Source organism: Kwoniella dejecticola, chromosome 2 (genome assembly GCF_000512565.2).
Source record: "Kwoniella dejecticola CBS 10117 chromosome 2, complete sequence".
Taxonomy (NCBI): Eukaryota; Fungi; Basidiomycota; class Tremellomycetes; order Tremellales; family Cryptococcaceae; genus Kwoniella; species Kwoniella dejecticola.
This window is the reverse complement of record NC_089302.1, coordinates 944,095-970,296: the sequence shown is the minus strand read 5'-3', so window position 1 is coordinate 970,296 and position 26,202 is coordinate 944,095. Positions and strand designations below refer to the sequence as shown.

Genomic DNA, 26,202 nt, shown 5'->3' with positions numbered 1-26,202 from the left:
ACTGTACTCTATGCAGTCAGATACGTTGCAATGATCTACACATCACTGGACGCTCATCATTCCTTTTCAAGCTTGATCACCCTCCAATCCCCCTCTTTCTTCCTATACCTAATCCAACATCCATCTTTCTCCCCATGCTCCGTATTCGGCCCATCTCCTTGGCCTGGGGCTTGGGGCTGAGGGTCCGAAGCGTTCGAAGTGGTTTTGATAACTCTAGCGAAGGTACCCAAACTTGTCGATCCGAACGGCTTACACTTGATCCCACTCGAACGTCTTTCCGATGACGCAGCTGTAGAGAACGTAAGATGTTGGACGTGTAGGTTACCGGTGAACGAAGTTGAGATCAACCGTATTCTCACGTCTTCTCCCTGCTGCGTCTCACCTACTTGTCCATCTCCGTTAGATCTCGATGCTGACGCGGAGGTGTATTCGATCGAAGCTGAGATAGAAGAGGGCGATTCTGGCCATAAGACTGTATATAAGGGTGTATTCGACTGAGAAGGGATATCGAATGGTGCCTGCAGGATCGGGTTCATGAAAAACAAGTCAAGTCAAGTCAAGTCAGTCCCATCGAGATGCTGTTAGAGATAATTCCCAATCTTTCTTAAGAGTTTCATTGGGTACTGATGCCAGATTGGACGGCTTGGCGAATTGTACTCACAGAAAACAAGAAAGTCTCTTTTCCCCTCGTAATCACATACACTTCCCCTCCACCTTGCAGTGTCAGAGTTTCCATCCCTCCCCAATCGCCCTTATTCCCTCCGAAAGACGAAGGCGAAGGAGAAGACTTCTTCAACTTGAGATCCAATACCGTCGAATCGCTCACTCGGATCAAACAAGCTTTCGATCCGAAGCTCACATATAATCCTAAGCTCGGCGCGGCATTGCTCGGCCCATTGGAAGATGAGGTATCGTTGAACTGCGGAGGCGGAGGAGAGATAGTCTGTCCACTATCGCCTGATCCTCGAGTATATATGGAGGCGCCATCATCGTATGAGAACAAACTGCTTGTATCGTCCTCTGCCACATGTCGGCTGCTCTGAGACCGACCTTGAGTGAGTGAGGTTGGGAGATCCGGGTTGGAGGGCAGTTGGAGGAATGAGATGTGGGTTGGTTGAGCAGGTAGATAGAATTGCCGTGATGCCGTGAATCGTATTTCCTGCTCCCCCTCCCCCTCTCCAGCGTTGAGACCCGAGTTCGAAGTCACATTTGGGAAGGCCCCATGTATGATGACGTTGTTGGAAGTTCCGACGGCCACGAAGATCTTGGAAGGTGACATATAAGTATTGATTAACAGGTTATCGCCCTGACTACTGCTGCTGCTGTGTTTCGGACTGGACAAAAATGTGTAATCTTCACACCATGATTTCAGTAGTTCCTCTTTGTTCTGATGTACAGCCTGCTGCTGCTGCTGGCGCTGCTGAGAGCTTAGAGAAGAGATAGACTTGGATCGATCGACCATTATCCATTCAACTTCTTTACCCTTCTTCTTCCCTTTTTGAGCTTTCGCTTTCTCCTGAGCGAGATCGATGCCTGTGTACGAGTCTAGTTGGATAGCCGAGTATTTCACCAACGAAATCAGGGATCTCAGGTTATAGATCCTCACTTGGGTGCCCGAGTTCTTTTTTGGCTTGGGACTGACATTCTTATTTGGATCTTCCGTTCCGCCGACCAGGAGGATGAGGTACCCCTTCCCCGAAGCATGGTGGGATAAGGGATGCATCTCCCATACTGGTAATCCCACCCAGATATCCCTTGAGGCCCGGTCCATCTCATCGGTATTCAGCACTTTCAGCCCATTGGATGTCCCCAGCAAGACTAAGCTGCCATTCAGAGGATAGGCGCAGGTGATAGCATGCCCCGAGTGTGTCTCGGTACTTGAGCCGTAGTCTAGTCGTAGGAGTGATGAAGTGGACAGCAATGTTGGCTGGGCGCCTGCGGGAAGGTAACGCGTAGCTCGGGAGGAAGAGGATGACGTAGACGCTTGAGCAGACGGTGGAAGGGTAGAATCGTATGAGGGCGGTTCAGGAGGTTGAGGTAGCTACAGTCATGCATGGTGGTGTCAGTCAGACTGCTTGCAGTGAGGTGAGTTGAGCGAGACCGATGACCACTGCAGCTTACCTGGCGTCTAGCGTTCCTACGCTCTTGTCTATCGGGATCATCGTTGATTCTTTCTACCGCTCGTTTCTCCACTAGAATCGCCGAGTCAGCCAATGTCAGTCATTCAACAAATCGTCAATGGATATCATCAAACCGGTGTGCATATGTGACATTGAGAATGATATGACTCACCCCATTCTCTCCATCTACCGAACCTCTGCACGCCTCCCACCCGACCCGCTTCTGCATTTCCATTTCCTTGCTCAACAACACCTTGATCTGGTCTTGCGGACATCTGAGCACTCATTTCCCCTCCATCGATGTTCAGATCCGATACACCGTGCTGGCGTGTTTCAGGTGCAGGCAGCTGAGTGAGCTCCCGCTCAACTCCCCCAGAAGGCTCAACCACCACAAGCTCGCCGATATCAGCTTCAGCCAAATATGCAGGCAAACCCTCCACCACATCGTCCTCGTGCCCATCGTCTTCGGTCACTACGAAAGAGTTGACGTCTGCGGATGAAGAAGGGGGAGGTCCGAACGTAGCTCCGCTTGTGCGTTGCGGGGGAGTAGGCAAACTTCGTCTAGGCGTAGCCGTACCGAAACCGGTACTCGACGCAGCTGGAGGGGTCGATAGAGGGGCAGTGTCGCGATGAGCAGTAGAGGAGTGCGAGGGGCGAGGAGTAGCTGGCAGAGAAGGGAGAGACGATATTCGAGACGGTGGTGAAGGTCGGCCCATATTCAGTGTACCGTATTCATGAGAATATCACCAAAAAAAAAGTGATTACCTTGAGGAAGTTGGATCACTTTCCCATTTATCAATGTTCCACGGACCAAAGCATTGAATGGGAGACAAGCTAAGCATATCATTGTCGAAAGAAGTAGCTAAGTATAGCTCTTCCACTTGACTACATGTGGATTCGATGATTCGCGGTAACAAAGGGAAGTGGAAGTCTGAAAGAGAGGGAGTCGTCAAGGTGTGTGTTTAGGTTTACTAGTCGTACACAGCCGCCCTATCCTTCAGATCTGAACATCGCAAAATTGTGGTTAAGTGATTGTTGCATCGCCATTTGAAGCTGCTGAGATACTGATCCATCTAGTAAACTGCTTGATCTGACATATGATAGCCTTCCTAGCGCCGCAATGATGTTGCGAAGAAAAGGAAGCAAGATCACTCTTCCATGCACCGAGGGCACTATCAAGGCGATGACGCGCTACGGCGGATGGTTGAAAGCGCGAGTCCGACATTCATTCATAACCATCATGCAGACCACCGCTGTACATTATACTTTGGCATCTTCACCACATCGATCTGTCTCATCCGGCCAACGAGACGTATGCAATCACGACGTTACGACGGAAAGGGATGTCCACTTCCTACAGTAAATCTCACTGTGCCTAGGCGGAAAACAACACCTAATTCCACTCACCACCCTGTTTCAACCAGAAGTTTTCCATGCGCACGGAGATGGCTTCTCGTCGTCCGGCACGCTGTTACGATCTCTCCTCGCGTTGGACCCCTCAATATCAATCTTGCTCAAAGCCGTCTTGGTCCTTCTGCACCTGCACGGAAGGACATGCTCAAAGGCCTGGTCCGGGGCTCGGTCTGGTTTACAAAGGTGGTACCTCGTTCGAAAGTGAGGATCGCATCCCGATATCCAGATAAAGGATAAGATACGCAAGAGCCATCACGATCACGGGGAGATTGTCCAATCTTCAGCCTATTCCTTTGTCTTGCTTGTTTCAGCCGACAATTATGTGCTGTATTAACGAAAGGAGAGGGAAGATGACCCCTCATACTGGTATGGTATATCGTATAAATGGCTCGTCTACATCAATGGATGACTGCTTGGCAAGGCAAAGTACTTGATCCTCACCTTCTTTCTGGCTTTATTCATCATCTTTTCTTCAATCTATCGTAATTGACCTATCTGCATCTAAATCGAAGCCAAATTGACTCTGACTTTGACCTTGACTTGTGTCTTGGTATTGACGATCTTTACCCTAATAACACTCATTGACACTCATTTGGCCTTCGTTTACAGTAATTCCGTATCAAGTAAAGCGAAGCAAAGTAAACGAAGAAGTGCAGGCTCACTCTCTTTCAACATGTTTCCCGGAAGCTCAACAATTACACCCGCAAAGTTGTCAGAATTCGCGAGCTTGGTGTGTACCCTGGTCATTACACCGATGATTCAAGGTCACGCAGTTGCGTACGACAGTCTCCTATTCACGGAGGATTTCTTCCCGTTGATCAACTCGCGATTGGACCCGATCGTCAATCCGGGCAAAGTCAGTGGACATGTACATCATGTAGTTGGTGGATCTGCTTTTGCCGCTACTCAGGACTATGCTTCTTCGAGAGCTTCCAAGGTGAGTAAACCTTTCCTTCTGATATCACCGGGATTCCATCCTGCTCGGCAACTGAGGCTCATTGTGAATCGATGATCAGTGTACCTCCTCGAACCTCGCTTGCGATTTGTCCAAGTAAGTCACTTGATCCTACCATGTAATTTTCGTGGACATTTTGCACATTGCTGATTTCCAATTGGCGTATTAGCTACTGGACCCCTCAACTCTACTAGTAAGTCTCATCATTGATCTATGCACTGAACGATCTGTGTGAAGGAAAAAAAACGCTGAAATCGATGATGTATTTACCCGCCTTTCGCCAGCAAATGGAAGAATGGAAGTTATACCGCGGTCACAGGAGACGGAATGACCAACTAGCAAGTCGTCCTCGCCATTTTTCGAGCAGGATGATCAGCCCTATCCTGCTTTTCGCTGACCTGCGAGCTGATATTGAGCTGTGACCACGCTTAGCTGGAAGTACCCCTTGACCAATGTCGATATCAATCAATCCGAGGCCTTCGCTGCAATCCCAGACGACTTCAGGATGCTGGCTGGTGATATCAAGCGAGATGATTACGACGAGAACAAAGCTGTCAGCTTCCTCTGTGTGGATGCTCAAGCTGGTTATGGTGAGTGAAAATCTGCTCAGAGAGACCTTGATACTCGATCCATGAAATAAGCGGCTCTCACGGCTGTCAAGTCAGTATGACTTACCTTGCCTTGTGGTCTACTTTTATGTAGATTATACCGATTATATGCCTACCGAAAGAGAATGTCTTACCCTCCGACCCCAAGTAAGTCTAGTATACATGGCTTCACGGCGCTCCCACTACTACACACCTGCCTTGCAATTTACAAATGACCCCATGACTATCGACAGCTCCACTTTCCGGAATGTTGGAATGGCGTCGACTCATACAAAGAGGACAACTCCCATGTCGCTTATCCCATCGACCATAATCCTGAAGGCGGGGTATGTCCCGAGGGATTCCAGAAGATCCCTCATCTATTCATGGAGAGTAAGTCACATCTCTTCTTACCATTGCCGTTCGTCTCTCACATCTGAATTTTATATCCATTGCCTACACACGACGAGTTCTTAGGTGGAGTGTCCGGCTGACATCAAATGGCAGGTACATACCATATCAAGACTGAGAACATCGGTGAAGGATATGAATGGTATCCAGGTTGTTTCGTCCTGTGCGTACTGTACTTTTATGTATCCGCATTCATTATGAGTGCATCAATGTCACCACTTTGCGCCACCCCACCCATAGCTGCTAATATGCCGTTGTTTTCGTGGCTGTGTCGATGTCGATAGAGCAAATGGGGACAATCATGGGTTCTCTCTTCATGCAGATTGGCTCAACGGGTTCCCAACCAATTTCTTAACAGACGCCTTTGAACAATGCTACGATAAATCCGCTGGGCTTTTCACGAAAGACTGTCCGTTCATCCAGCAATACCGGGGCGATATAGGGCGTGATTGTGTGACTGAGGGCGACGTGATCAACGAGGTGAGTTCGAGGATAACAACCATAATTGATTATACTGCCTTGTCGTCTCCCCTCCTTCAGTCTCTAGCATGATGACCACAACAATCAGTCGTGGTACATCTAGAACTGACAAAACGAAAATCTCGTAATGCGTAATGTGTTGCAACATGCTGCACTGTAGCTCGTCGGTCAACATTACGCTATACCCGCTTTACCAGGCAACAACCCAGAATACAACTCTTCTAAAGGCTCACCGAATTACCCTAAACCCTCTAACGAGGGTTACGTCGAGCAAGCTTCCATCGTCAAAGCGTCCGATCAGACTGGAGGAATTTGCGTGACGGGGGTGTGCACAGATTATATTGGGGGTGATATCGTATCGCCCAACCCTCAAGTCGGCGGGACTGGGAATGGAAGTGGAATTGGGAGCGGAAGCGATAGTGACTTCACAATACCTTCTTCTTCTTCGGCGGTAATACCTGATACCGCTGTAAGTGGTGATTGGACCGATACAGCTACTGGGTCATCTGCGCCTTCCTCGTCCATCGCTCAGCCAACAAGTAACGCAAACACCGCCTCAGTGCCGGAAGGTGAAATGACCATGTCCATTTTACCTATCTCCATCGACCCGGTAGATCAAGCGAGTGCCTCTTCACCTCTTTCCGCCTCAGACTTGGCCTCAAGCTCAGAAGCCACAGGCTACAGACGAAGGCACGATGGATCAGCTCGACAGAAGATAGGCGCGGATCGATTCTGAGTATGCTATTCAGCTTTTGCGTAAATAGTACCTTAAATGACAATGATATACCCCACGGCATTCTCATCCGGATCAGCTTTCGCTTTCTTTTTTCTTTTTCAAATACAGCTTCTTCAGTTCAGCATGACTGGGCATGGCTCGCACGCCGCATATATTATGACCACATTTAATATCCAAGTTGTGCAGAAAATTCATTTGCATAGACATTCATTCTCGAGCTTCACTCAATATCGCTTCTCTTCCTCTACGCCGCACCTAACGCCACTTTCCCAAGGCCACGTCACGAGTATAGACATATCGTTCAGTCGTAAAAGTAAAAGGCTACAGTACTAAACGAACGAGGGTGGAAAGTGGATGATATAGAAACCTTAGTGTAAATGTGTCTCCTTCGGTTTTAGCTTCTCTCGCATCCTATCCCTCTTATGCTCTTGTCCCTCAGTCCTCCACTTCAACACATTCCCCATCAACTTGCTTCTGCCAATCCCTTTCCTCAAACTTGGTTGACCCCTGAATCCCCCTAAAGCTCGCTCTTAGCAGACTTGGAGGCTTTGGCGCTGACACTGCTCAACGAAGCAGAGTAAGATGAAGCGCTCTTGCTGGCGGAAGAGGCGGACGCGGAAGCCAGTGACGAAGCTGAGGAAGCCGATTTGGAGGCTACCGAGTAAGCGCTAGAAAGAGACTTCGAGACGGAGGCGGAGGTCTCGAGGGCAGCCTTAGAAGCTGATACAGCGGAGAGCGACCACGACTTGGAAGCGGAGGATGCTGAAAGCGAAGCAGAATGGGCGTAGACAGACGCAGCTGAGGAGGCTGAAGAAGCCAACGACGAAGCCGAAGAAGAGGCGTAAGAAGCGGCAGAAGAGGCCGACTTGCTAGCTACTGAGGCAGCTGAGGTAAGGGAAGGGTTGTTGGCTGACTTGGCGGCTACACTGGAAGCGGACGAAGCAGCTGATGAGAGACTGCTGGAAAGGGAAGAAGCGGCTGAGATGGCAGCGGACGAGGCGGATGAGGCCGAAGCGCTACAAGACACGGTGAGCCATGATATCTAGATTGATCCCAGAATGACTTACTAGGCGCTGACAGAGGCAACCGATGCGGCAGAGGTGGCACTGGATCCGTAATGGTCGGCAGCTGAAGAAGCGGAGGAGACCGCAACCTCGTAGACGGAAGAGACGGAAGCGTAGGCTTTGTCGAGCTTCTCTTCAGCGGTCAACTTGGAAGCGGTTAGAAGCTGGCAGTATGACATGCGATCAGCATGGCTTGACATTAGTGGAGACGGCGTGACTTACGTCGAGGACGTGGGCGAGTTTCTCTTCAGCAAATTCGACACCACCGGAGATAGTCTCTCTGATAGAAGCGAGGATCTGCTCAACCTTGTTTTGAGATTGGACGTAGTGGACTGCAGACTGGTATCAGTTTCTGACACTGGAGCTCGCTTAATGAGGAATCACTCACTTCTGACTTCGTGCAAAAGAGAGGGTCTAGTAGTGTACTTGGTGTCATCAATACCGTAAGATCTGAGTTGAGCTCTGAGTCTAGCATCGGGCCAAGCGAGGTAAGGAGCTTGGGTGTTTTCCTTGTATTTAGTGGAGATGAGGTTGACCAACTGAGGAATTGATCGTCAGCTCATCCGTGTGACTGAACGACTGAATGACGCTCGGACTCACTTCGTCCCTCTTAGCCTCGACATCAGACTTGAGGTAACCGTGGTCTACAAGCCAAGTTCGGATCTCAGAATCATACCATCCAGCCCACACGGTGTTCTTGGATCGAGTGTAGTGCTCGTTGAGGAGTTTCTCGTATTTCTCCTTCTTGAGCTCGGCCGCATCGGTGCTGCTGTAGTGGGATCGTCAATACATTTGAGCCGAAAGAGAGGATAAGGTATAAGGTATAAGCATGGCCTTGTCAATTTTGACGTCACGCTTTGCGTTCTGAATTGCAGAGGAAAGGATGGAAATTCAACTCACATGACACCCTCGGAGATCAACCAGTCTCTAGCTTGAGATTCAGACCATTTAGAGTAAGCGGTGTCCTTGGTCTCGTAGTAGTTGTCTCTCATCAGATCGATCAGCTTGTCTCTAGCTGTGGGCTCCGGGTGGACGATGCCGTGTTCGACGAGCCATTCGTGGATGTTGGATGTTGACCAAGCCTCGTAGATTGGAGTGGTCGCTTTGAGGTAGGCTACTCTGACGTTGTTGAGCAGAGCGGCTCTGCCAGTGGGGGCTGGAGTCGAGATCACGTCATGTTCCTCGAGCCAGGTTCGAAGTTGATTATCGTCCCAGGTGGAGAAAACGTAGTCTTTGGCATCATCGAGCTTCTTTTGAGCTTTAGTCGAGGCGTAAGCAGCTTGAGACGAAGCGGCGTAGTAGCCGGATGAGATGGAAGAAGCAGCACCGTAGCCGGCAGAGGAGACGGAAGAAGCAGCTTGGTCAGTCGGGTGACCGTAAGCAGCGGTGGAAGCGGCATTAGCTCTGCGGTGAAAGAATCTCGTCAGCGCGATCTTAATAACAAGGCGATCGATTAGCGCACAGTTGTCTAGCTTTTACCAAAAGAGCTTCTCTGTTGGAAGACGGAGAAACCACTCCTTTCTCCAATAACCATTCTCGCAATTGACTCTCGGACCAGCTGAATAGGAAGTCGTCAGTAGTTGGCTAATGTGTGTCGAATTGAGGACTCACGTTTCGAGGAGAGCTTCACTGTAGGCTTCGTAATGTGCTTGAGCAGAACCAGCGGCTCCAGCACCCCACTAAAAGAGCAAAGTCAGCCTGAGCGTTTCAACGCGAGATGAGAAGGCCATAGCTCACCTTAGCGGCAGCATCAGCATTTTCAGCTACTTGCTTTTGGATCTCAGCCAAAGTCGCTGAATCCTTTACTGCAATTCCCTGTTCTTTGAGGAATTGTACCGATTGATCGAGAGACCAGTCTTCGTAAACGGCTGGGTGGCGTTTCACATACAGATCGCATGTACATTTCAGATTTCAGATTCAACGACGGAGGAAATAGGAGGGGGACCAGAAAGGAAGGAGGATGACCACAGTCAGCATAACAGCGTGGAATGATACAGAAACCGTCATAACATATGCTACTCACGTTTGTCTTTGCCGAATAACTTGGCTTCACTTCCTGCTGCAAGAGCGAGGGTGGTGACGATGAGGGCTTTGGACACTCTCATCCTGGAAGGAATATACTGCTTATTTCTAGGAGATGGTACAAGGAATGGGTTGTGAAAAAAATTCTCTTCTCTAGATTGAGTGGGATGGAGGCAGAGACTGGGATTATATATGGTAAGGAAGGGGAAAGAGTAAGCGATATAACGTTAAAAGTGAGATGGTTTATAGGAGTAACGGTGGAAGGTGATGCATGGATACAGTCAGTCAGTGGGAATCAGGTTTAGTCCACTTAGTGCTGCTTAATAGGCGGATGACGTCAATCAACTCGACCATCACCTTTTTATTGGATTTTGGATGACGCGACAATTGCACTCAACCGCTTATTAGTCTACCAGAGCAAGAGCAGATCATTGCGACATTCCACTAACATCTGGATCTGCACATATTTGATTCCGTCAGTGGCGGTATAAATGATTCGGACCAGCCATTTTTTTGATCAGCAGTACGAGTATTGCATCCCACCTATTTCGTATAACTCCATGATTCTGCCCTTCCATCGTCATATATTCTACTCAACAAGGCAGATACGACGATACGAAGCGATTGTGCAGCAAACAATCCTACCTGATCGTTCTGTGAGATGACAGAAATTCAAAAGGAATTTTTGGAATATATTATCTTATCAACGTTTGGGAGGAGCATTCCGAATTGCAATCTTCTGCATCTCGTTTGCCGCCACTTGATCAGGTGATAAAGTACGGTCTTTCAGAGCCATCTTTCGGTTGAAGAAGTCCACTGACTCGGGGAGTTGAGCCCAGTAAGTAGAAGGCAGGCAATCACTGCGCAACAGGTTATCAATAGCGTTGCTATATCTCAGCCTCCAACCAAGCTGAATGGGTTGGTTGGTTTCAAGGCTGGAGAGGCGAAGGCGAAGAATATGACTCACATCCATATCTCTCCGTAAAGCTCCCCACCGATCACTGTCCTTACACACAGAGCTTCGAACACGAAATCAGACACGTCCCTCGTATCGTCCAACTCTCCCGTCTCCGATCGGCGGAAGCTGACCAAACGTATTCGTTCGTCCTTGTCAATGAGCACATGTCTGGAGCATATATCGGTATGCAAGACACCGTGGAGGTGAAGTCGTTCGTAAGCCGAGTACAACTTTTGCCTACCATATCAACAGATCAGTATACGGTGTGTTGGCCATTTTTGCCATTACGCTATGAATTATGAGATTTTCGGGGTGCGGTCCCCTGCCGATCGATTTGCCTCGAGAGAGATTAGTGGTACCCTACTCACTTCCACTCTGCATCCAGCCTGACACATCCCGGTCCCATGGGATGGTCGACATACTCCATCAAGATCGCATAATACCATGGTTCCCCTTCCCCATATTCTCCTGTTTCCGGGCAATAGCAGTGAAAAGATCGTTTTCTTGACGCATACAAGCCGTAGTATAACGGGACGAGATCGCCTTGCAAATCCAACAGAGAACCGAGGTATCGTTTATCTTCTATCATTGCCTGTCCGATGATCTCCTCTCTGGGTAAGTAACGGTCGTATCCGGGCGTCCTGCATGGGTGTTCTGGGGTAAAGACTAGTTTCAATACTACTTCGCCATATAACGGATGAGTGGCGAGCCAGAAATCCCATAGATATCCAGCTGCAAGGAATTTCTGTACTTTCAAAATATATATCGGCGTGATAATGGTAGAGTTCACATTGTGTGTTGTAGTCGACTGAGGTGTAATTTTTGGCGCATCTAAGATTTCGGCAGTACTTTCTTCTAGGTCAAGGTTCGGCACGGACGCCGATAGAGTGTCTACCAATTGCCAATCTTCATCCACTCCTGATTCTGATTCTGATTCTGATTCTGATATTTGGTGCGTCGTTCCAACGACCGATGAAGCGGTACCATTTCCCCTACGAGAGGGCTCCTCACTCTCATTTGATGCTGCTGGCGTATCTGACGGCTGGACCTGACTGGACCTCTGGAAAAAGGGGATGTGCTTTGGAGGGCGATATCGAGACTCAGGATGAATATCGAACTCTAGCCCAGCTTCTAAGTAACTTCTCCCCCTTCTCTGCAGTCCTGGTGCACATTCGACTATGAAAGACATCGCTCGAGTTTATTTAATGGGATGATTCTTGAGGTATCTATGAGAGGATCTAGACGAAGATTGCTCGAAGAAGAACACCATGTCAAGCGTCAATTGTCATTCTTGAAGACTCATGTTTGGTAGTACATCAACTTTCATGTACGTATGTGAGGATATGTGCATGCGTGCGTCATCTTCCGTGTGAATGACTTCGCCAGCATGTCTCACTGCTTAGTAGGCACTGCAATCCAGATTCCTCAGAGGCCTTGAAGCAAGATACAGCATCCATGGGACAACTATTATAAGTATCATAAGAATTATAAGTGAGGATACGAATAAGAAACATGACTGGATACGAGACATGATCAAAAGATACAGATTAGGACTAGAAGGGTACTCGTATCGTATAGGTCGTAACAATACTACAGCATTCACAAGATCAAACTTTCCTCCCTACACTCGATCGTTATCCTCCGCTTTCTCCCTCTCCTCTTTCCCGCTCTTCTCCTTAGTCTTCCCCTTTGCCTTATCCACCAACCCATTCATCGTATCTTTCGGATTCTCAACCACATTAAACCCTTTTTCCAAGTGACCCGTAGCACCCTCTGTCTCTCCCTCTTCTTCCCCTGCTGCTCTAGCTCTATCTTCCAGATCTTCTTCATCCGAGGAAGAGATAGATCCTCCAGCCGCACCGTCGCGATTAAGCGACAAATCAGAGGAAGACTGTTGTCCATATACCAAATGATCTCCTTCCTTCTTCTTGATCTTCCTTTGGCCGTCCTTGATCTTGCTCAATTTCTCATCATCACACGCCATAACCCTTACTTTCAACCCCACGAAGTTCTTCTCTAGGAACTTGGTGAATATCGGTATGAGTTTCTTATCTGGTCGATACGTTCCACTGTCGTTATCAATGATAAGTTCGTACGAAGCGGCGTCTCTCGGTGGGTCTTCGTTCGGCGGTCCACCGGGAATATCGTCTGCCGGATGAGTTCGTTGATTGGGGTCTTCAGGTTCTTCGTCCCGATGGGCTAATCTCCGAATGAGGAATTCTCCCGACCATGCGATGTATATCTGATCACGTCACGCCAATCAGCTCTTACAGGATCATTGCTCTTATTTACCTGGCAAGGGAAGCATTACTCACATTGACATCTGAGTGCATCGTATGTTTCGATAACAGGTCAATTCCGAATTCTTTTCCTGTTTCGGTGAACCTCAAAAGACCGTCGAGTGTAACTACGTAGGTGAATATTCGACCACCTTGATCGAAGTGACACATCTCGAGGAATTTAAGAGCCAGGTCTTTCGGAGGTCCTTCGGGGTCGTACTCGAATTCGCCGTATTTGGTCTGTCGATCGAAATTGTATATACGCTCGTGTTGATGGTGTAATGCTTTGTTGAGCACTTTACCTCTGAGTCCAGTCGACTCGAACATTCCTCCTACGAAAGTCTTGAATTCGACATATCGGTGATAGAGCTCGTCCGAGACTGGGCCGGTGAGTTGGATCTCGTTTGCTTGGAAGCTGGGCGGGCGGATTGTAGGGGTACGGGCAAAGTGAGGTAGGATAAGGACGCGGACGTGAGCGGGATGACGAGGATGGTATGTGTGTTGGGGGTTATAGAAGGGGGCGGAAAGGACAGGCGGGCGGAGAAAGGTGAAAGTAAGAAGGAGCACGGATATCCGGTCAGCTTTGTTCCCCTATCTCTCAATATTCCAACTTGGGAAGAGAAAGGTTCCACTCACTTATACCTCTCGACACCTTTATCGTCCTTCCCCTTCACTCCCGCCAACCGTCCAATCAACGGACTATAATGCACCCACCAAAAGTTGTTCACCGTATACGCTTTACCCAACTCGTTATCCGTCTTTCCCAGCACTTCTATACTCAACGTCAATCTCGCATGCAGTTTTTTTCTTCCCACTAAATGACACGCCCATCTCGCACCGTAAGCTCTTAGGTCCGCTCCAGTTTTTTTCACTTTATATTCCTGCTTCACTATCCCCTTCCAGCGTTCATCTATGCCTCCCGTGTTGATCTCCACTTTTCCCAGTCGATCATCGTGGTCCGACGGATCCTCATCGTATATCCTAGCTGTCAACTCGAGCCCGTCGGAGGGTACACCAGCTACGATCCAGCTGTTCTCCCAGACGGGTTCTAGACTCTTGCGTATCGTCTTTGACCTCCAACGCAAGTTCGGATCGTGTGAATGTCTGGTCGAGTGAGAAGTCTTGATTTGAGCCAGGACGAAAGGGTCGGCCGAACCACTCCCGAAATCTGCGACGGGCAGGTTCCTCGCTGAATGGAAAGTGATTTTCACCGTGTATGTGGGTTTGGTCGATTTGGGTAAAGGGGTCGAATCGTACCCCCCAGCTGGCTTTTCGTCGTCTCCCATGGTGTACCACTTGACTCGCTTTGTCTGTGTTATATTGTATAATATTGATTACTGCAAGAGGACTATGCTATGTACAATTGGATTTGTATACTGTCGATAAACACTTGTTGTTTCTGCCTATGAGATAGCTGCGTGTATATAGCTAAACTCGCAAAGAGCAGTAATGATGAGAACGAGAAGAACGTTTGACAAAGCAGTACAAAATAACTACATCCCAAAATAGTCTGCTAAATCCTAAAAACAAAGGATCACCCAGGAGTACGCACTAACTAGGCTTACATAGCTTAATCCCATCTAAAATCGGAAATAACCGAGAGAAGTAAACATGGATGACGTCAGCTTGCCACCCGAGACCAACTTGCGAAGTTGCCATTTGCCATCTCTCTTTCTGTCCTGCGGTTTACCTCTCGTATGAAACCAGACGCAGAAGAGTTTCCGTAAGATATTGCATTCGATATCAGATGATAATGTATGAACCTATCCTGCAGCATGTACGCATTCGGATTCCCCAATGTTCCCCGCCTCCCAGTTTATGCTCATCTGCCTATATCATGCAGCATAGCCCCATTCTTCCTGATGATAAACTCCTGTTTCCCCATCCTCCAGAACCTCCTTCTCCTCTATGACATACTCGCTATGCCTCATACCTGACGTACTGACTTGACCCAACATCCCCAGAATCGCACCCAAGTTATTGAGTACAGGGCAAGTCAAATTACTCATTATGCCTTGTTGGCTCGAAGAAGTTGTCGATGATAGGGAAGAAGAAGATTTCAACGAGCGCAACGAGGGGGAAGTAGATAAGCTATTTGCAGTTGATGAAGCAGACGCAGAGGAGAGGGGCAGTGTAAATGCTGTTGTTACTGGAGGAAGTGGGTATCCTGTTGATGTAGTAGATATTGATGGAATCGTGATTAAACTAAACAGATTCGCGTAGCCTGAATGATGTACCATAGCAGTCAGCAAGGGAGTACTCTGGGTTGCACTATAGACGCAAAGGGAATCAACAGGTATGAACCGAACTCACCTCCCCATCCACTCCAATCTCTGACCTCGCCTACTTTTCCTATCCCACCCTCATGTTCGCTTAAGACCCGTAAAGAACCATTACCCTTCTTCTTGGTGCCCACGTTGAACAGTCCCCCTTTCTCATGTATCGCTTGGCCGAGTATGACCAAATCATCAAAGATCAACATCGTCAAGACCTCTTCTTTCTTTCTGGATCTGCTAGACGACGGCGTGGAAGGCCTTGATGTGCTGTAGTAGGAGTTATTCTCCAAGAACGAGCATGTCGACGAGGGCGACCGATTCATACTTGGTCGTCCGGGTGAGGTAGACGAGTAAGGGGAACTCTTAGTGATGCTGTTCGACCTGGAAGGACCGCCCACGGAAGAACAGAAGCTGGATCCATTCGAAGACACTGAGAAAGCCGAAGTTCTCGATGATGGCGGGAGCGACGCTGAGAAGTCCCATGGGGATACTGAGGATGCAGTCGAAGGTGCTGATGAGGATACAGAGGACGAGATTGATCCTCTTGAAGAATGTAAGGAATTCGCTCTTGATCTTCCTCCGATAGCACCGGCCAGATCCTTGGATGACGGTACACGTACGACCTGTGTTTGACCTAGGAGCTTGCGTCCCCTTGTTGCCAAGGTGAAATTCTCGGGTAGTCCCACCAGGCGAGTTTCCAACGCTTGGAGTTGTTCAAAGTCCTCTTCTCTAGCCTTTGTAGCTTGAAGATTGAGTATGATCGATTCTGTAGTGGATAGCAACGAGAGGATTTCAGGATGAACAGGATGTGGATGAGGAGTAGCATCGAGTAAACGCTACGTCACGCATCCGTCAGAGATGACCACAAAGTACGCAGTTGACCGACTCACTTTAAGGAACAAGGGATACTTGGTGAGCCTTTGAACCGGTTTGAGGAGCATACTGCCCAGACTCATCGATCCGAGAACTTCATCCTTCATTTGCATCCTTACGAATTCGCCGAAAACACTATCTGGGTCTCGGACATTCTCCTCGACAATGGCGACAACATGTTCAAACCGTACCAGATACCATTCATGGACTTCTAGTCGTGCCACCCAGCTTTTGAATGTGGCCACAAAGTGCCCTACGTCCAGCACGTCGGACTTCCTCCGCATATCCCGCTCGATCGCCGAGATCACTCCATGCGCATGGGCGATACACTCGAGGGAATCGAACAGGTCAGTAATCTTTCCAGGTATACCATCGATCCATTTGCCTTGAGGGGTCTTTAGTGGAGTAGCGAAAAGCCGAAGAACGGTCCTGACGGATTTTATGAATGTATGTTCTGTTTCGCACATCTCCCAGATGATTTCTTGCCGCTTGACCTCTGCTGGGCCATAGTTCTGCATTAAGGAATTATAAATCTCGTCATTGACCAATGATGATCGCCATGTCGAGGTTGGCGTTGTCGGAAGAGTCGGAGAAGCAGGTTCGAGCGATTTTGAGTAGCCAGAGGAAGCGACTTCAAATACCTCTTTACGAGTTCGAGTTGCAGGTCGAGGTGGCTCAGGTGTGCGACTCAATAGCTCAGAGGACGATCGGAACTGTTTAGGTCTTCGAGGTGGAGTTGAATTAGGTACCTTCCTTGAGCCGGAGTTACGTCTGACTGGGGTATATTCGAGTCTGGGTGAATTGAGGGACATTGCACTGGGTGAAGCGCACTGCTGAAGCTGGCTTTTGGACTCTGGCCATCCATGGGATTCTGCGATGTCTGTTTGAATGACAGACTTTGGCCCGGACGCTTCTTGTATGTATTTGATCGGGGGTGAGATAGAGTGTACGGGACTAGCGAGGACCCCCTTCGACGATGAAGACATGATGAAAGACTCCTCTGAGTGGTCGGATTGCGGGCCAGGATAGTGATCGTTTGGATCGTCGCCGCAAGCCCAGACGAATGACTTGGCGTCGCTGTCCTCTTGCTCGTCTGTTTGGAAGCTAGGAGAAAAGATATTTTCCTCAAGCAGAGGACTACCGGTGGAAGACCAAGGCTGATTGAAATCGAGATTCGCCACCAGACCTCGCAGAGCCGACAATCTTCGTTGAGCAGAATCGCGCTTCCTGCCTCCCAATGGCGCAGACGGAGTGACAACCTCGTCGAGAGCAGCAGACAATGCGGAGCTCGATGCTGGAGCTGCCGTTAAAGTGGGTTTAGGTATTTCGGCGATGAAAGGTCGAGGAGTCGAAGCTGGAGATAGAGTAACTGTAGATATGGAGTCACCCGAAGGTGAAACACTTCTCGCAAAACTCGTTTGTGGAGACACAAGATCGGACTGTGATTGAGGCGTCAAGGAGATTGGTCTCGGAGCATGTAATGGCGATCGTCTTGCGCTTGCAGTCGTAGTCGCAGACGCTGGCGAAGGGTAGACAGACGCTGATCTTCTTGCTGGTCGAGGTGGCGTCCCTTCAGTAGTGGGGATGACTACTGTAGGCTTGATTGAAGATCTGCTTGGCGTTCTTGCACTTATATACGTCGATGTTGATGACGGGGTGTCGAAGTGACCAGAGGTAGGAGGAGTAGGTAAGCAAGCCAAATCCTCTGCGCTGACGTTGGGACTGGAGATTCCCATATTCGATGTCCCGTAAGACACTGAGACAGCTCTAGATCTTCTTCCTTCCCTGCTGACTATGATCTGGACGTCTTCCGTGAAACCCAATCCGAGACCAACACCTTCAGAATAGTCGACTGCCACGCGTTTCGATCGACCCGAAGCTGGTGAGGCGTATGACGAAGGGTTATCACTGGAGACCGCAATCGACAAAGGAAGTGCGGGAAGCAATTTCGAGCTAGACCTGGAATTTCGACGAGTTCTTACGGGAGGAGGCGGGGTCGAGACCCTCTGCGAAGTACCCGACGAAGACGATGCATTTGAGTAAGAGGACGAGGAAGAAGTCGATCTGACTATAGGAGATGACCTGAGGTGAGGCGAAGGCGAGGCGGACGGAAAGGGTGAGTCGTAGGATTTCGGGTGAGGTGAAGCTGTTGCTCCTGGGAGGGGCGGTACAGGTGGTGGTGCGGGTGCTGCGCGATGTGGCGAGGGGACGTGTCTTGAGGATCTCGTCATTGATGTGTACGGGGACGTCTAGTAATCGGGTGAGATCAGTCATTCAGTAACGTGAAAGAATGAGATGAATATTCGAAACCTAAAAGGCAAAGGGGTTTTCTTGAGACTTACAGGTGTATTCCATTGAGGTAGGGGCGAAGTATCCAGTGGAAATGGCGAGACACTTGAGGTGTAGCGATTACTACCTGGGGACTTGGGTTGTCGTAACGGTGGGGAGGAGAATGACGTTGGCATATTGATGTGATTCACCTGGAGAATGACACGACGATCTATCTGTGTCTCTAGTGGAAAGCGTAATTCTAAAACCACTTGATGATGTCTCGTCCTCAATGTCTTGATGTTTGCGAGTTGGTCAAAAGGGGGAGTCGAAGAGCAGGTAGTGATTCATGCGATTGTCTATCCGTCCCAGAGTAGATATTGTTCGTTTCACTGCCGAGGTGTCATGTAGACGTAACGTGTGGAGCGATTGCTGCAGTGGGAGTGGTCCAAAGGCAGTCAAGCCGTATTGCAGAAATGGTAGCCCACCTAAAATCGCAATCGTATAACCCGTTATGGATGAATGGGAAAATTCTAATCCGGACCGGTGTCTAACCACGTTTGACTATTCCTTCTTTCTCAGCCAGCTGTAGACGTAAAATTCTACTTCAACCCAGAAGCAGTAGTGGAGTGGAGTCAGCCTTGCTGTGAATGGGGACAATATGACTTGAAGCTAATGGCGGAAAGGTAAGGGGTTGCAATCGAAAAACCGATGACGATTCCAGATCGTCTCAGTGAGAATATCTAATTCCGGTATTCGGTATGCGGTGAAACCTATTGCTGTGAGTATGCCAGAAAAGTAATGGTCGACTAAGCATCAAGCTCAGTCGGGATGGTGAGAATGAGAGTGTGAATGTGAATGAGGATTGAGATGAGTGGGAGATGGGCAATCTAGAATGGGGAATGCCTTTAAGATATCGATCATCGCCTCGAGAAAGTGAAACTGAGACACACAAGATAATCAGCTAAGGGGTCAAGATGCAAGCGTGTGTATTGTGATAATCAAGGACATGGGACTTACCCTGCTTTCTTCCCATGATGATCATGATCGTCCGAAAGTCTAGAAGGATGATATACAATTACACGTCCAATCCATTTTAGCTTTGCTGTGAATTAGTAGTAGAGAACAAAAGGACGAATCAGTCCGATCCCTAAGCGTCCCTTCCTTTCCCTGTTTCTTTGATTGCGTCTGGCATATGGTTAGTCTGTGCATCCATGCAGATCACGACGCGTGAGGAAAGGTGAAAGGTGAAAGGTGAGTCAACGACGAGATCTGAGGATTGATGTGTTCAGATACTTCTTTTGGGAAGATGAGCTATCCGTGTACTGTCTGAAACGCAGACTCCATCGCCGCACGGAGCAAGCAGGAATGAATGACCTATCGATGAAAACAGGGAAAAGGAGTGCAGAAGAGTATGTTTACGGACTGGAGAAGAGCAAGAAGCGCAGTAGAGATAGGATGTCCTCGCACACACGAAACGGGGTGTTTATACGTCTTATTGTGTTTGGTATGTGACGTTTCACGACCTATGATAATCTCCGACCCGATAATCTTAGCTCCTACGCGGTGGTTTGTGCATCGTCGCGGCTGTAATGGGTTCTCCGGTGGGGTGGGTTCTAGCGAGGCACGTCATTATTCCATGTCGACATCCACAGCGATCGTCGCGGAATCATCGAGCATAAGATGAGTAAGCATGTCAAGTGAGGAATTGTACAACTTCCAAATTCACGCAGCTGAGTAAGTGATGTGAAGACCCCGGCACTGCGACTCATAGGTTCATTCGCCGAGGTGGAATGTGTCTACGAATGAATCGTAATGCGCCATATTTGACATAAGCGAAGAATCCTAATTAAACGTACAAATCATTGGTGAAGTGTTATTACCGATGATGAAATGATGAATAATTGCATGACGCTCGTCATCGTTTTGCCAACCGCCTGAAAATCATATATAAGCAAAGCAGCTTTACTCGTAGCGTTCATTTCTGATCTTTTTCTTTGGATCAATTAGATGTCTACAGCAATCAGAAGATTAAACGTCTTATCTTCTCATCTGAACCTTACAAGAACACCTGTCCATCTTCAGAGACCTTTCAAACTGGGTTCCTCATTTTCAACCTCGTCACCAGCCATGTCAGCTGAAATCAAGCAACTTGTCGATAAGACCATCAAGGAGAACAAGGCTGTTGTCTTCTCCAAATCTTACTGTCCTGTGAGTCGGCCGTTTCGCGCCCGCTGCTTGCTATCATCCCGTCTTTTGCTCAGTCTCTCATGGCGAAGAGACATGCTGATCGATGGAATCAATATTGAATCCGAATCTGATTTACGTAGTACTGTAAGAAAGCCAAGTCTTACCTCGGTGAAGATACCAGCGACATCGCCATTCTTGAGTAAGTTTGGCTCTCCTGTGCTCTCCCTTTCCATGCCCCTCGCATCACACCTTGTCAATCGATCATCTACTGTTTGCTGACTGTTTGTTATTGATCGTGAGTAGACTCGATGAAAGAGACGATGGATGTAAGTGTTTTTTTCTCCTCTTTCCGTCATTTCCGGAAAAGTCCACTCACACACGTCCATACAACCTGACGAACACACCCATCCTTTGACCCTTGATTCGAGTGGGGCTAACCAGATTCCTTGTGCACGCACAGCCGCCATCCAAGCTTACCTCAAAGAACTCAACGGACAAGGTACCGTCCCTCACGTCTACCTCAACCAGGAGTTCATCGGTGGATCGTCAGATTTGCTCAAGCTCTCTCACGATCAAATCAAGAAGAAGATCTCTGCTTAGATTATACAACAGTACAGTGGATGTACTGTCATCGTAATCGCGCTCGCGTAGATAGTATAACCAATTGATATGCAAATATGATTATACATTGTCTATGTGAGATCAAAATGATGGGCTAGCAACAAAGAGGATTCAATGGATTCTTGCGCATGCGGCTGTCATTCTAACAACACGATCACTCAGATATACCCAGATCTAGAGCCACTTTGTAATCGACCGGCATTAACCATCTATTTCTTTCCCCCTCGCCTCTTTGCTCCACTCTTCTCATCCTCTTTGTCCTTCTTATCACTCAAGAATCCACCCAATTCCAGAGCATCTCTCGCAGCTTGATTGATATGCTTGAACCTATCCGGACCCAACTGTATACCGCCAAACCACCTTGTCACCACTACCAACACATTCTCCAATTCCAGTATCTCCAGAAGATGCTTCAACCTACTTCCAGCGGCTGTTTCTCCATCATCATCGTAATCTACCGTCCGGGCATACATCGCTTGACATCAGCACGTGTTCTTTTGGCCAGAAATTGAAGGGCCACCCTGAGGGACGAAGGGGGAGTAAGGAGAAAGGCTCACCTGTATTATATACTTTTCCTGCTGGACCTCCAACCTCCCTCACTAGCCGATAAGCGAATATCGCCGGATGAGCCGCCCTAGCTATCTTCTTATCGTTCAACAACTCATTGATCAACAGCGGAATCTCCTTTTCGTCCGTTATGCGTACTGCATGTCCTATGAAAGTTGATTTTCGGTCCACGATCGGATCCGAAGAAATGATTTTCAATTTCGAAATATCCACTTCTTCAGCTTGAGAGCCATACGAGAAAGTCGATCTTGTCAAATTGGGTTTCTCCATCGAGCTTGAACCTTCCCCTTGATACTCCTCCACGTGTTCTTCGTGGTGATTGATATCCAACGTTGACATCCCTCGGATCAGATGATGCGGGACATCATTCGTAGATCTTGCTTTGCGTTCTTCCTCGCGCGCTGTTTCTCCTTCTTGGGATACAGCCAGATTCGACGTGTACCAATGTCGGACGATTGATTGGACGTGTGTCAGGCCGTCGAATACGCATACGTCGCCTGGAGAGAAGGTGACTCCGTTCGAAGAGATATATGTGCGTGTGACATCCCCAACTGAGCAACAATAATTCAGCCCTTGCACTTCATACTCTAAAATAGTAGAAGGAACGGCACGACTGAAAATGTGAGCTGAAGAGAAGACGCTCACATAACCCGCTGTCAATCCCGAAATTACCCAGATACCGGCCTAGTAGCTGGAGTTGAGGCGGACTGGAATTAGGATAGGTAGGTGGAAGACTGACCAGGACCCGCATGTTCGGCGCATGTTCAGGTATCTTGCTTGGATCTATGCCTTCCAATACGTCGCCTTGTTCCCATACAGGCAAGGTGACCTCATATCGGATTCTTTCTCCAGGCACAAAACCTATATCGTTATCGAACACTGCATTTGAGTAATCTTGACTATCACTCCGCCTCTCCATACCGCTTGAGAGAGGCGCTAAAGAAGATGCCGATGGTAAAGCGGGAGGTAATTCTGTGTTTGTCGAAGTAGTAGTGGATATGGTGGAAGATGGCCGTGAAGCGAAAGGTAATTTGACGGCTTGGGAACCGTATATGGAGAGTAATGCCTCGAGCTCATAGCCTATTGCTACGAGATGCGGATCTGAGTCTTGGTATTCTGATGATGTGAGGCGCTCAATGAACTACAAGACAGACCGAAGCAGTCAGCTGTCGGAGCTACACAATCTCCTGACGATATACATCTTATTTAGACGCAGCCGACTCACTCTCAGTAAAACGCCTTCTGGATCCCTAAATTGGTCGGGCGGACTACGCCTCTCACTCTCCATATCTCTGCCTAGCCCCTCCAGATGAGCAAGAGCGGTCTGCCTAGCTTCGGACTGCCCGGACAGGTGGAACGACCCATCTTGACTTGGCGAGCTTCGCGTCTGGGACGAAGACCGTATTGCAGGAGTCGAGGTGGACATGTTGAGTGATGCGGACAAGAGCGACTCTTGATCAGAGAGATGAAGAAGAGGAGATGAATGAGGTACTCGACATCAAAGGGAAAAGGGTACGAGAGTTGAAATTGATCAGGAGACGTATAAAGACAATGTATCCTCCTCGATTTTTGCAGAGCGATTTATCTTACTTTCACTTGAATTGATCGAATGCACCTGAATTGATTACGAGAGACAGGGCGATGTGACCTCTGATGACGCCTGGTGTTTCAACTCGACTGCAGCTGTAGAGAATTAACTGTGTTTCGGCTTTGAGCGACCCGACAAAGTCAGACGCGAAGCAGCCGTCCATCAATGCTTCTCATAATTGATAAAAGCATCAAGGCTGTAGATGGTTCCTTTGTGAGCTGCACGATGCCTCAATCAAGCTGTCCGTTCAGTCACCAGCATGGACAAGCAAGTGCCTCCGTTGCCTTAGCGTCCTTCTCATCAATTTCAGGAACAGAGTTAATACACCTGTGAACAAAACGGTGACACCGTGGGAAAGTACACGGTATATTTGTGTATCCGGAGCATGCATCGGTCTGTGCGTTATCGCATCTATTTAAAAAGTACAATAAGCTAAATGAAATGACATCGCACACCAAGCGATTCATTCATCCTCATTTACAACCATTTGCACAACTCTTCCTTCTTCCTTTCACTCAGGACCGTGAAGTAGCGGCTTCGAAGATCGCAAGAGGTAGTGATCGACATCATGCCGGACACTACCTTGCCTTCGACAAGCTCGCACTTCTTCGAATTAGATCAACTCAGTTATGACGTAGATCAGATAGTGAAAGGTGTAGACGCCGCCCTCAAGGCGAAAAAGGAAGGAAAGGACAAGACCGGTGAGCTGTCTCATACGCTCCATCTCACGTCACGAACGGTCTCTGAGTCTGCATCTCGTCAGCGTCACTCTCGACTCCCTCTTCACTCTTTCACCTCCACACATGCTCTATCGAGACTACACTCAAAGTTCCCGCTACCCAGATCTACTACTGGAATGGTCGTAATCAGCCAAACCCAGCTTACGGGCTGTACACCGATCTTTGCGCCAAGCTGAGTGATTGCGTCGATCCGTTTGCTCCCCTCGATATCGGTCATGGAGAAGACGTCGTCAGACCGTTCATGGGCGAGCCGGGTTCCCGACAGCCACCTGGAGTAAATATATATCTACCTGGAGCGCACAAGAAGAAGCATTTGGCTCATCTGGGCAGCTTGACCAAGACGCCCAGCAAAGAATGGATACCGTCAGCTTCAGCTTGGGATAGTCAGAATTGGCTGCATGGTGTTCTCGCTTTGAACCCCAAATTAGACCCGGTACGAAAAGGGAAGTATAGGGATGAGAAGGAACGATTCAAGTTGGACACAGCCCTTCAAGTCTGCTGGATACCTGAGGACTCTACTCCTGGCGGCCTAGATATCAAAGTGCTAGTCACAATCAAGGTCTTGGTCAAAACAGACACCATCTTTGACCCTCTCCCAGAAATCGGTCACGACATACTGGGTCTCATTCTTCATACTCTTATCCCATCTCCGACAGCCACAGATGGGTACATCAGCGAGCTGGAAGCGAGAGCCAATGCGCTCAACGCATTCTATGCATGTCTGAGACCTGCTCCGGATCTGCCATTCAATTCTGCCGCTGGTCAGCTTCAGCCAAAAGAAATGGTCTCTAAACTGTTACCTTTCCAGACCAGGACAGTCAGAGTACTCCTCCAGCGTGAACAAGGTAGCTCGCTCAAAGAAACGGACCCCCTGGGATTCTGGAAAACATACGATTTTGGCACACAGAATGGCAAAGTAGCTTACAGGCGGCTGACGGGAGATTTGAAGATCGTTGGCTGTGCAGGAGAAGCGGGTCAAAAGGCGAAAACGGAACGAAAGGGGAAACGGAAAGCGTTAGAAGCGTCCCCAGAAAGAGATTTGGACGATTTGACTCACCAAGAAGAGACGGAAGTGCCTGTTCTGCTGGATCTGTCAGGAGTCAGGGGGACGATGCTTTGTGAAGAGATGGGTGAGCTGTTGCTCCGTGTACCTTCTGGCGCCTCAAGCTAAACAACATCACTTGCAGGTCTAGGAAAAACGGTGGAATCTATCGCTCTGGTGTTGCTGAACCGACATCCCCTATCTAAGCCCCGCAGAGTCCCCTCGTCTTCACCTCAGCTTGACCCGCAAAGGCCAGAGAAAGCCAAATCGGCTAAATCCAAGTCATTCAAGAGCCAACCGGCGGCAATTGTACCAGTCATCGACCTCTTGAGGGGGACTCCTGGAATGGAAATCGACCAAATCAGAGAATGGGTACAAGGCGAACAGGCTGCTTTTGAAGGAAAAAAGGCTTGGGACGAACAGGCTCAACTGCATGTCACCGAAGTAGCGGTATGCCACTTTTGCCATATGTCTTTGTGGCTAAGCTGATAATACTTGTCTAGACAACATTGATCGTGACACCGCCATCGTTGATCAAGCAATGGGTAGCGGAAATGCAAAGGCATGCTCCCTCTATGCGACTATGCGTTTACGAAGGATGGAAGTCACTCCAGAAAGGGGTAGAAAAGCAAAGATCTGCGAGGATGAGGGCTGCTGAAGCGGAGAAGAAACGTAAAGCAGTGGAGTTCAGAGATCAGACGAGGAAGAAATACTCTAGGTCCAATTCCAGCAAGAGGATCAAGGTCGAAGAAGCCAATCAAGTCATAGATGTCGATGAAGTCGAAGTGAAACCGCGGGTGGAAGAAGAGGAGGAAGGAACACTGCAAATTACGCAAAGGCAGTTCGTGGAGTATGTCAGAGCGCATGATGTCGTGATCACGACGTATCAGTGAGTACATTGGTTGTATAGTCTGGAGTGATTCATGCTGATCTGTCCACTTCATAGGGACTGTAAGCTTTGGTCATTTGGTCTCACGGTCATGAAACGAGTAATGGGCTAATTCAGCGGTGT

At 48.6% G+C, this 26,202-nt stretch overlaps 9 protein-coding genes across 9 annotated transcripts; 3 read left to right on the top strand and 6 right to left on the bottom strand.

The window, feature by feature from the left end:
* Positions 1 to 56: 56 nt before the first annotated feature.
* On the bottom strand, positions 57 to 2,836 carry I303_101802 (uncharacterized protein; the record flags this gene model as incomplete). The annotated part of the gene is made up of 4 exons (XM_018405410.1): positions 57 to 518; positions 662 to 2,041; positions 2,122 to 2,192; positions 2,293 to 2,836. 4 exons carry the CDS (start codon positions 2,834 to 2,836, stop codon positions 57 to 59), a joined length of 2,457 nt encoding a protein of 818 aa, XP_018265691.1.
* Positions 2,837 to 4,206: 1,370 nt separating this feature from the next.
* Positions 4,207 to 6,702, top strand: I303_101801 (uncharacterized protein; the record flags this gene model as incomplete). The annotated part of the gene is made up of 10 exons (XM_065968422.1): positions 4,207 to 4,470; positions 4,550 to 4,584; positions 4,658 to 4,681; positions 4,773 to 4,826; positions 4,921 to 5,078; positions 5,191 to 5,243; positions 5,330 to 5,468; positions 5,583 to 5,649; positions 5,771 to 5,966; positions 6,127 to 6,702. 10 exons carry the CDS (start codon positions 4,207 to 4,209, stop codon positions 6,700 to 6,702), a joined length of 1,566 nt encoding a protein of 521 aa, XP_065824494.1.
* A 517-nt stretch (positions 6,703 to 7,219) lies between these two features.
* On the bottom strand, positions 7,220 to 9,871 carry I303_101800 (uncharacterized protein; the record flags this gene model as incomplete). The annotated part of the gene is made up of 10 exons (XM_018405412.1): positions 7,220 to 7,718; positions 7,770 to 7,930; positions 7,989 to 8,098; positions 8,155 to 8,305; positions 8,367 to 8,532; positions 8,667 to 9,170; positions 9,229 to 9,324; positions 9,378 to 9,445; positions 9,504 to 9,634; positions 9,790 to 9,871. 10 exons carry the CDS (start codon positions 9,869 to 9,871, stop codon positions 7,220 to 7,222), a joined length of 1,968 nt encoding a protein of 655 aa, XP_018265693.1.
* A 620-nt stretch (positions 9,872 to 10,491) lies between these two features.
* I303_101799 (uncharacterized protein) lies at positions 10,492 to 11,935 on the bottom strand (the record flags this gene model as incomplete). The annotated part of the gene is made up of 3 exons (XM_018405413.1): positions 10,492 to 10,648; positions 10,756 to 10,983; positions 11,115 to 11,935. 3 exons carry the CDS (start codon positions 11,933 to 11,935, stop codon positions 10,492 to 10,494), a joined length of 1,206 nt encoding a protein of 401 aa, XP_018265694.1.
* Positions 11,936 to 12,367: 432 nt separating this feature from the next.
* I303_101798 (uncharacterized protein) lies at positions 12,368 to 14,311 on the bottom strand (the record flags this gene model as incomplete). The annotated part of the gene is made up of 3 exons (XM_018405414.1): positions 12,368 to 12,988; positions 13,062 to 13,440; positions 13,662 to 14,311. 3 exons carry the CDS (start codon positions 14,309 to 14,311, stop codon positions 12,368 to 12,370), a joined length of 1,650 nt encoding a protein of 549 aa, XP_018265695.1.
* A 549-nt stretch (positions 14,312 to 14,860) lies between these two features.
* On the bottom strand, positions 14,861 to 18,639 carry I303_101797 (uncharacterized protein; the record flags this gene model as incomplete). The annotated part of the gene is made up of 4 exons (XM_018405415.2): positions 14,861 to 15,249; positions 15,339 to 16,137; positions 16,192 to 18,423; positions 18,517 to 18,639. The coding sequence occupies 4 exons, from the start codon at positions 18,637 to 18,639 to the stop codon at positions 14,861 to 14,863; spliced, it is 3,543 nt and encodes a 1,180-aa protein (XP_018265696.2).
* A 1,933-nt stretch (positions 18,640 to 20,572) lies between these two features.
* On the top strand, positions 20,573 to 21,232 carry I303_101796 (glutaredoxin; the record flags this gene model as incomplete). The annotated part of the gene is made up of 4 exons (XM_018405416.1): positions 20,573 to 20,653; positions 20,773 to 20,831; positions 20,936 to 20,958; positions 21,093 to 21,232. 4 exons carry the CDS (start codon positions 20,573 to 20,575, stop codon positions 21,230 to 21,232), a joined length of 303 nt encoding a protein of 100 aa, XP_018265697.1.
* Positions 21,233 to 21,462: 230 nt separating this feature from the next.
* Positions 21,463 to 23,246, bottom strand: I303_101795 (uncharacterized protein; the record flags this gene model as incomplete). Its single annotated transcript, XM_018405417.1, has 4 exons — positions 21,463 to 21,707; positions 21,811 to 22,371; positions 22,466 to 22,961; positions 23,046 to 23,246. 4 exons carry the CDS (start codon positions 23,244 to 23,246, stop codon positions 21,463 to 21,465), a joined length of 1,503 nt encoding a protein of 500 aa, XP_018265698.1.
* A 730-nt stretch (positions 23,247 to 23,976) lies between these two features.
* I303_101794 (uncharacterized protein) lies at positions 23,977 to 26,191 on the top strand (the record flags this gene model as incomplete). Its single annotated transcript, XM_065968421.1, has 5 exons — positions 23,977 to 24,109; positions 24,172 to 25,278; positions 25,336 to 25,640; positions 25,694 to 26,079; positions 26,137 to 26,191. The coding sequence occupies 5 exons, from the start codon at positions 23,977 to 23,979 to the stop codon at positions 26,189 to 26,191; spliced, it is 1,986 nt and encodes a 661-aa protein (XP_065824493.1).
* Between the last annotated feature and the right edge of the window lie 11 nt (positions 26,192 to 26,202).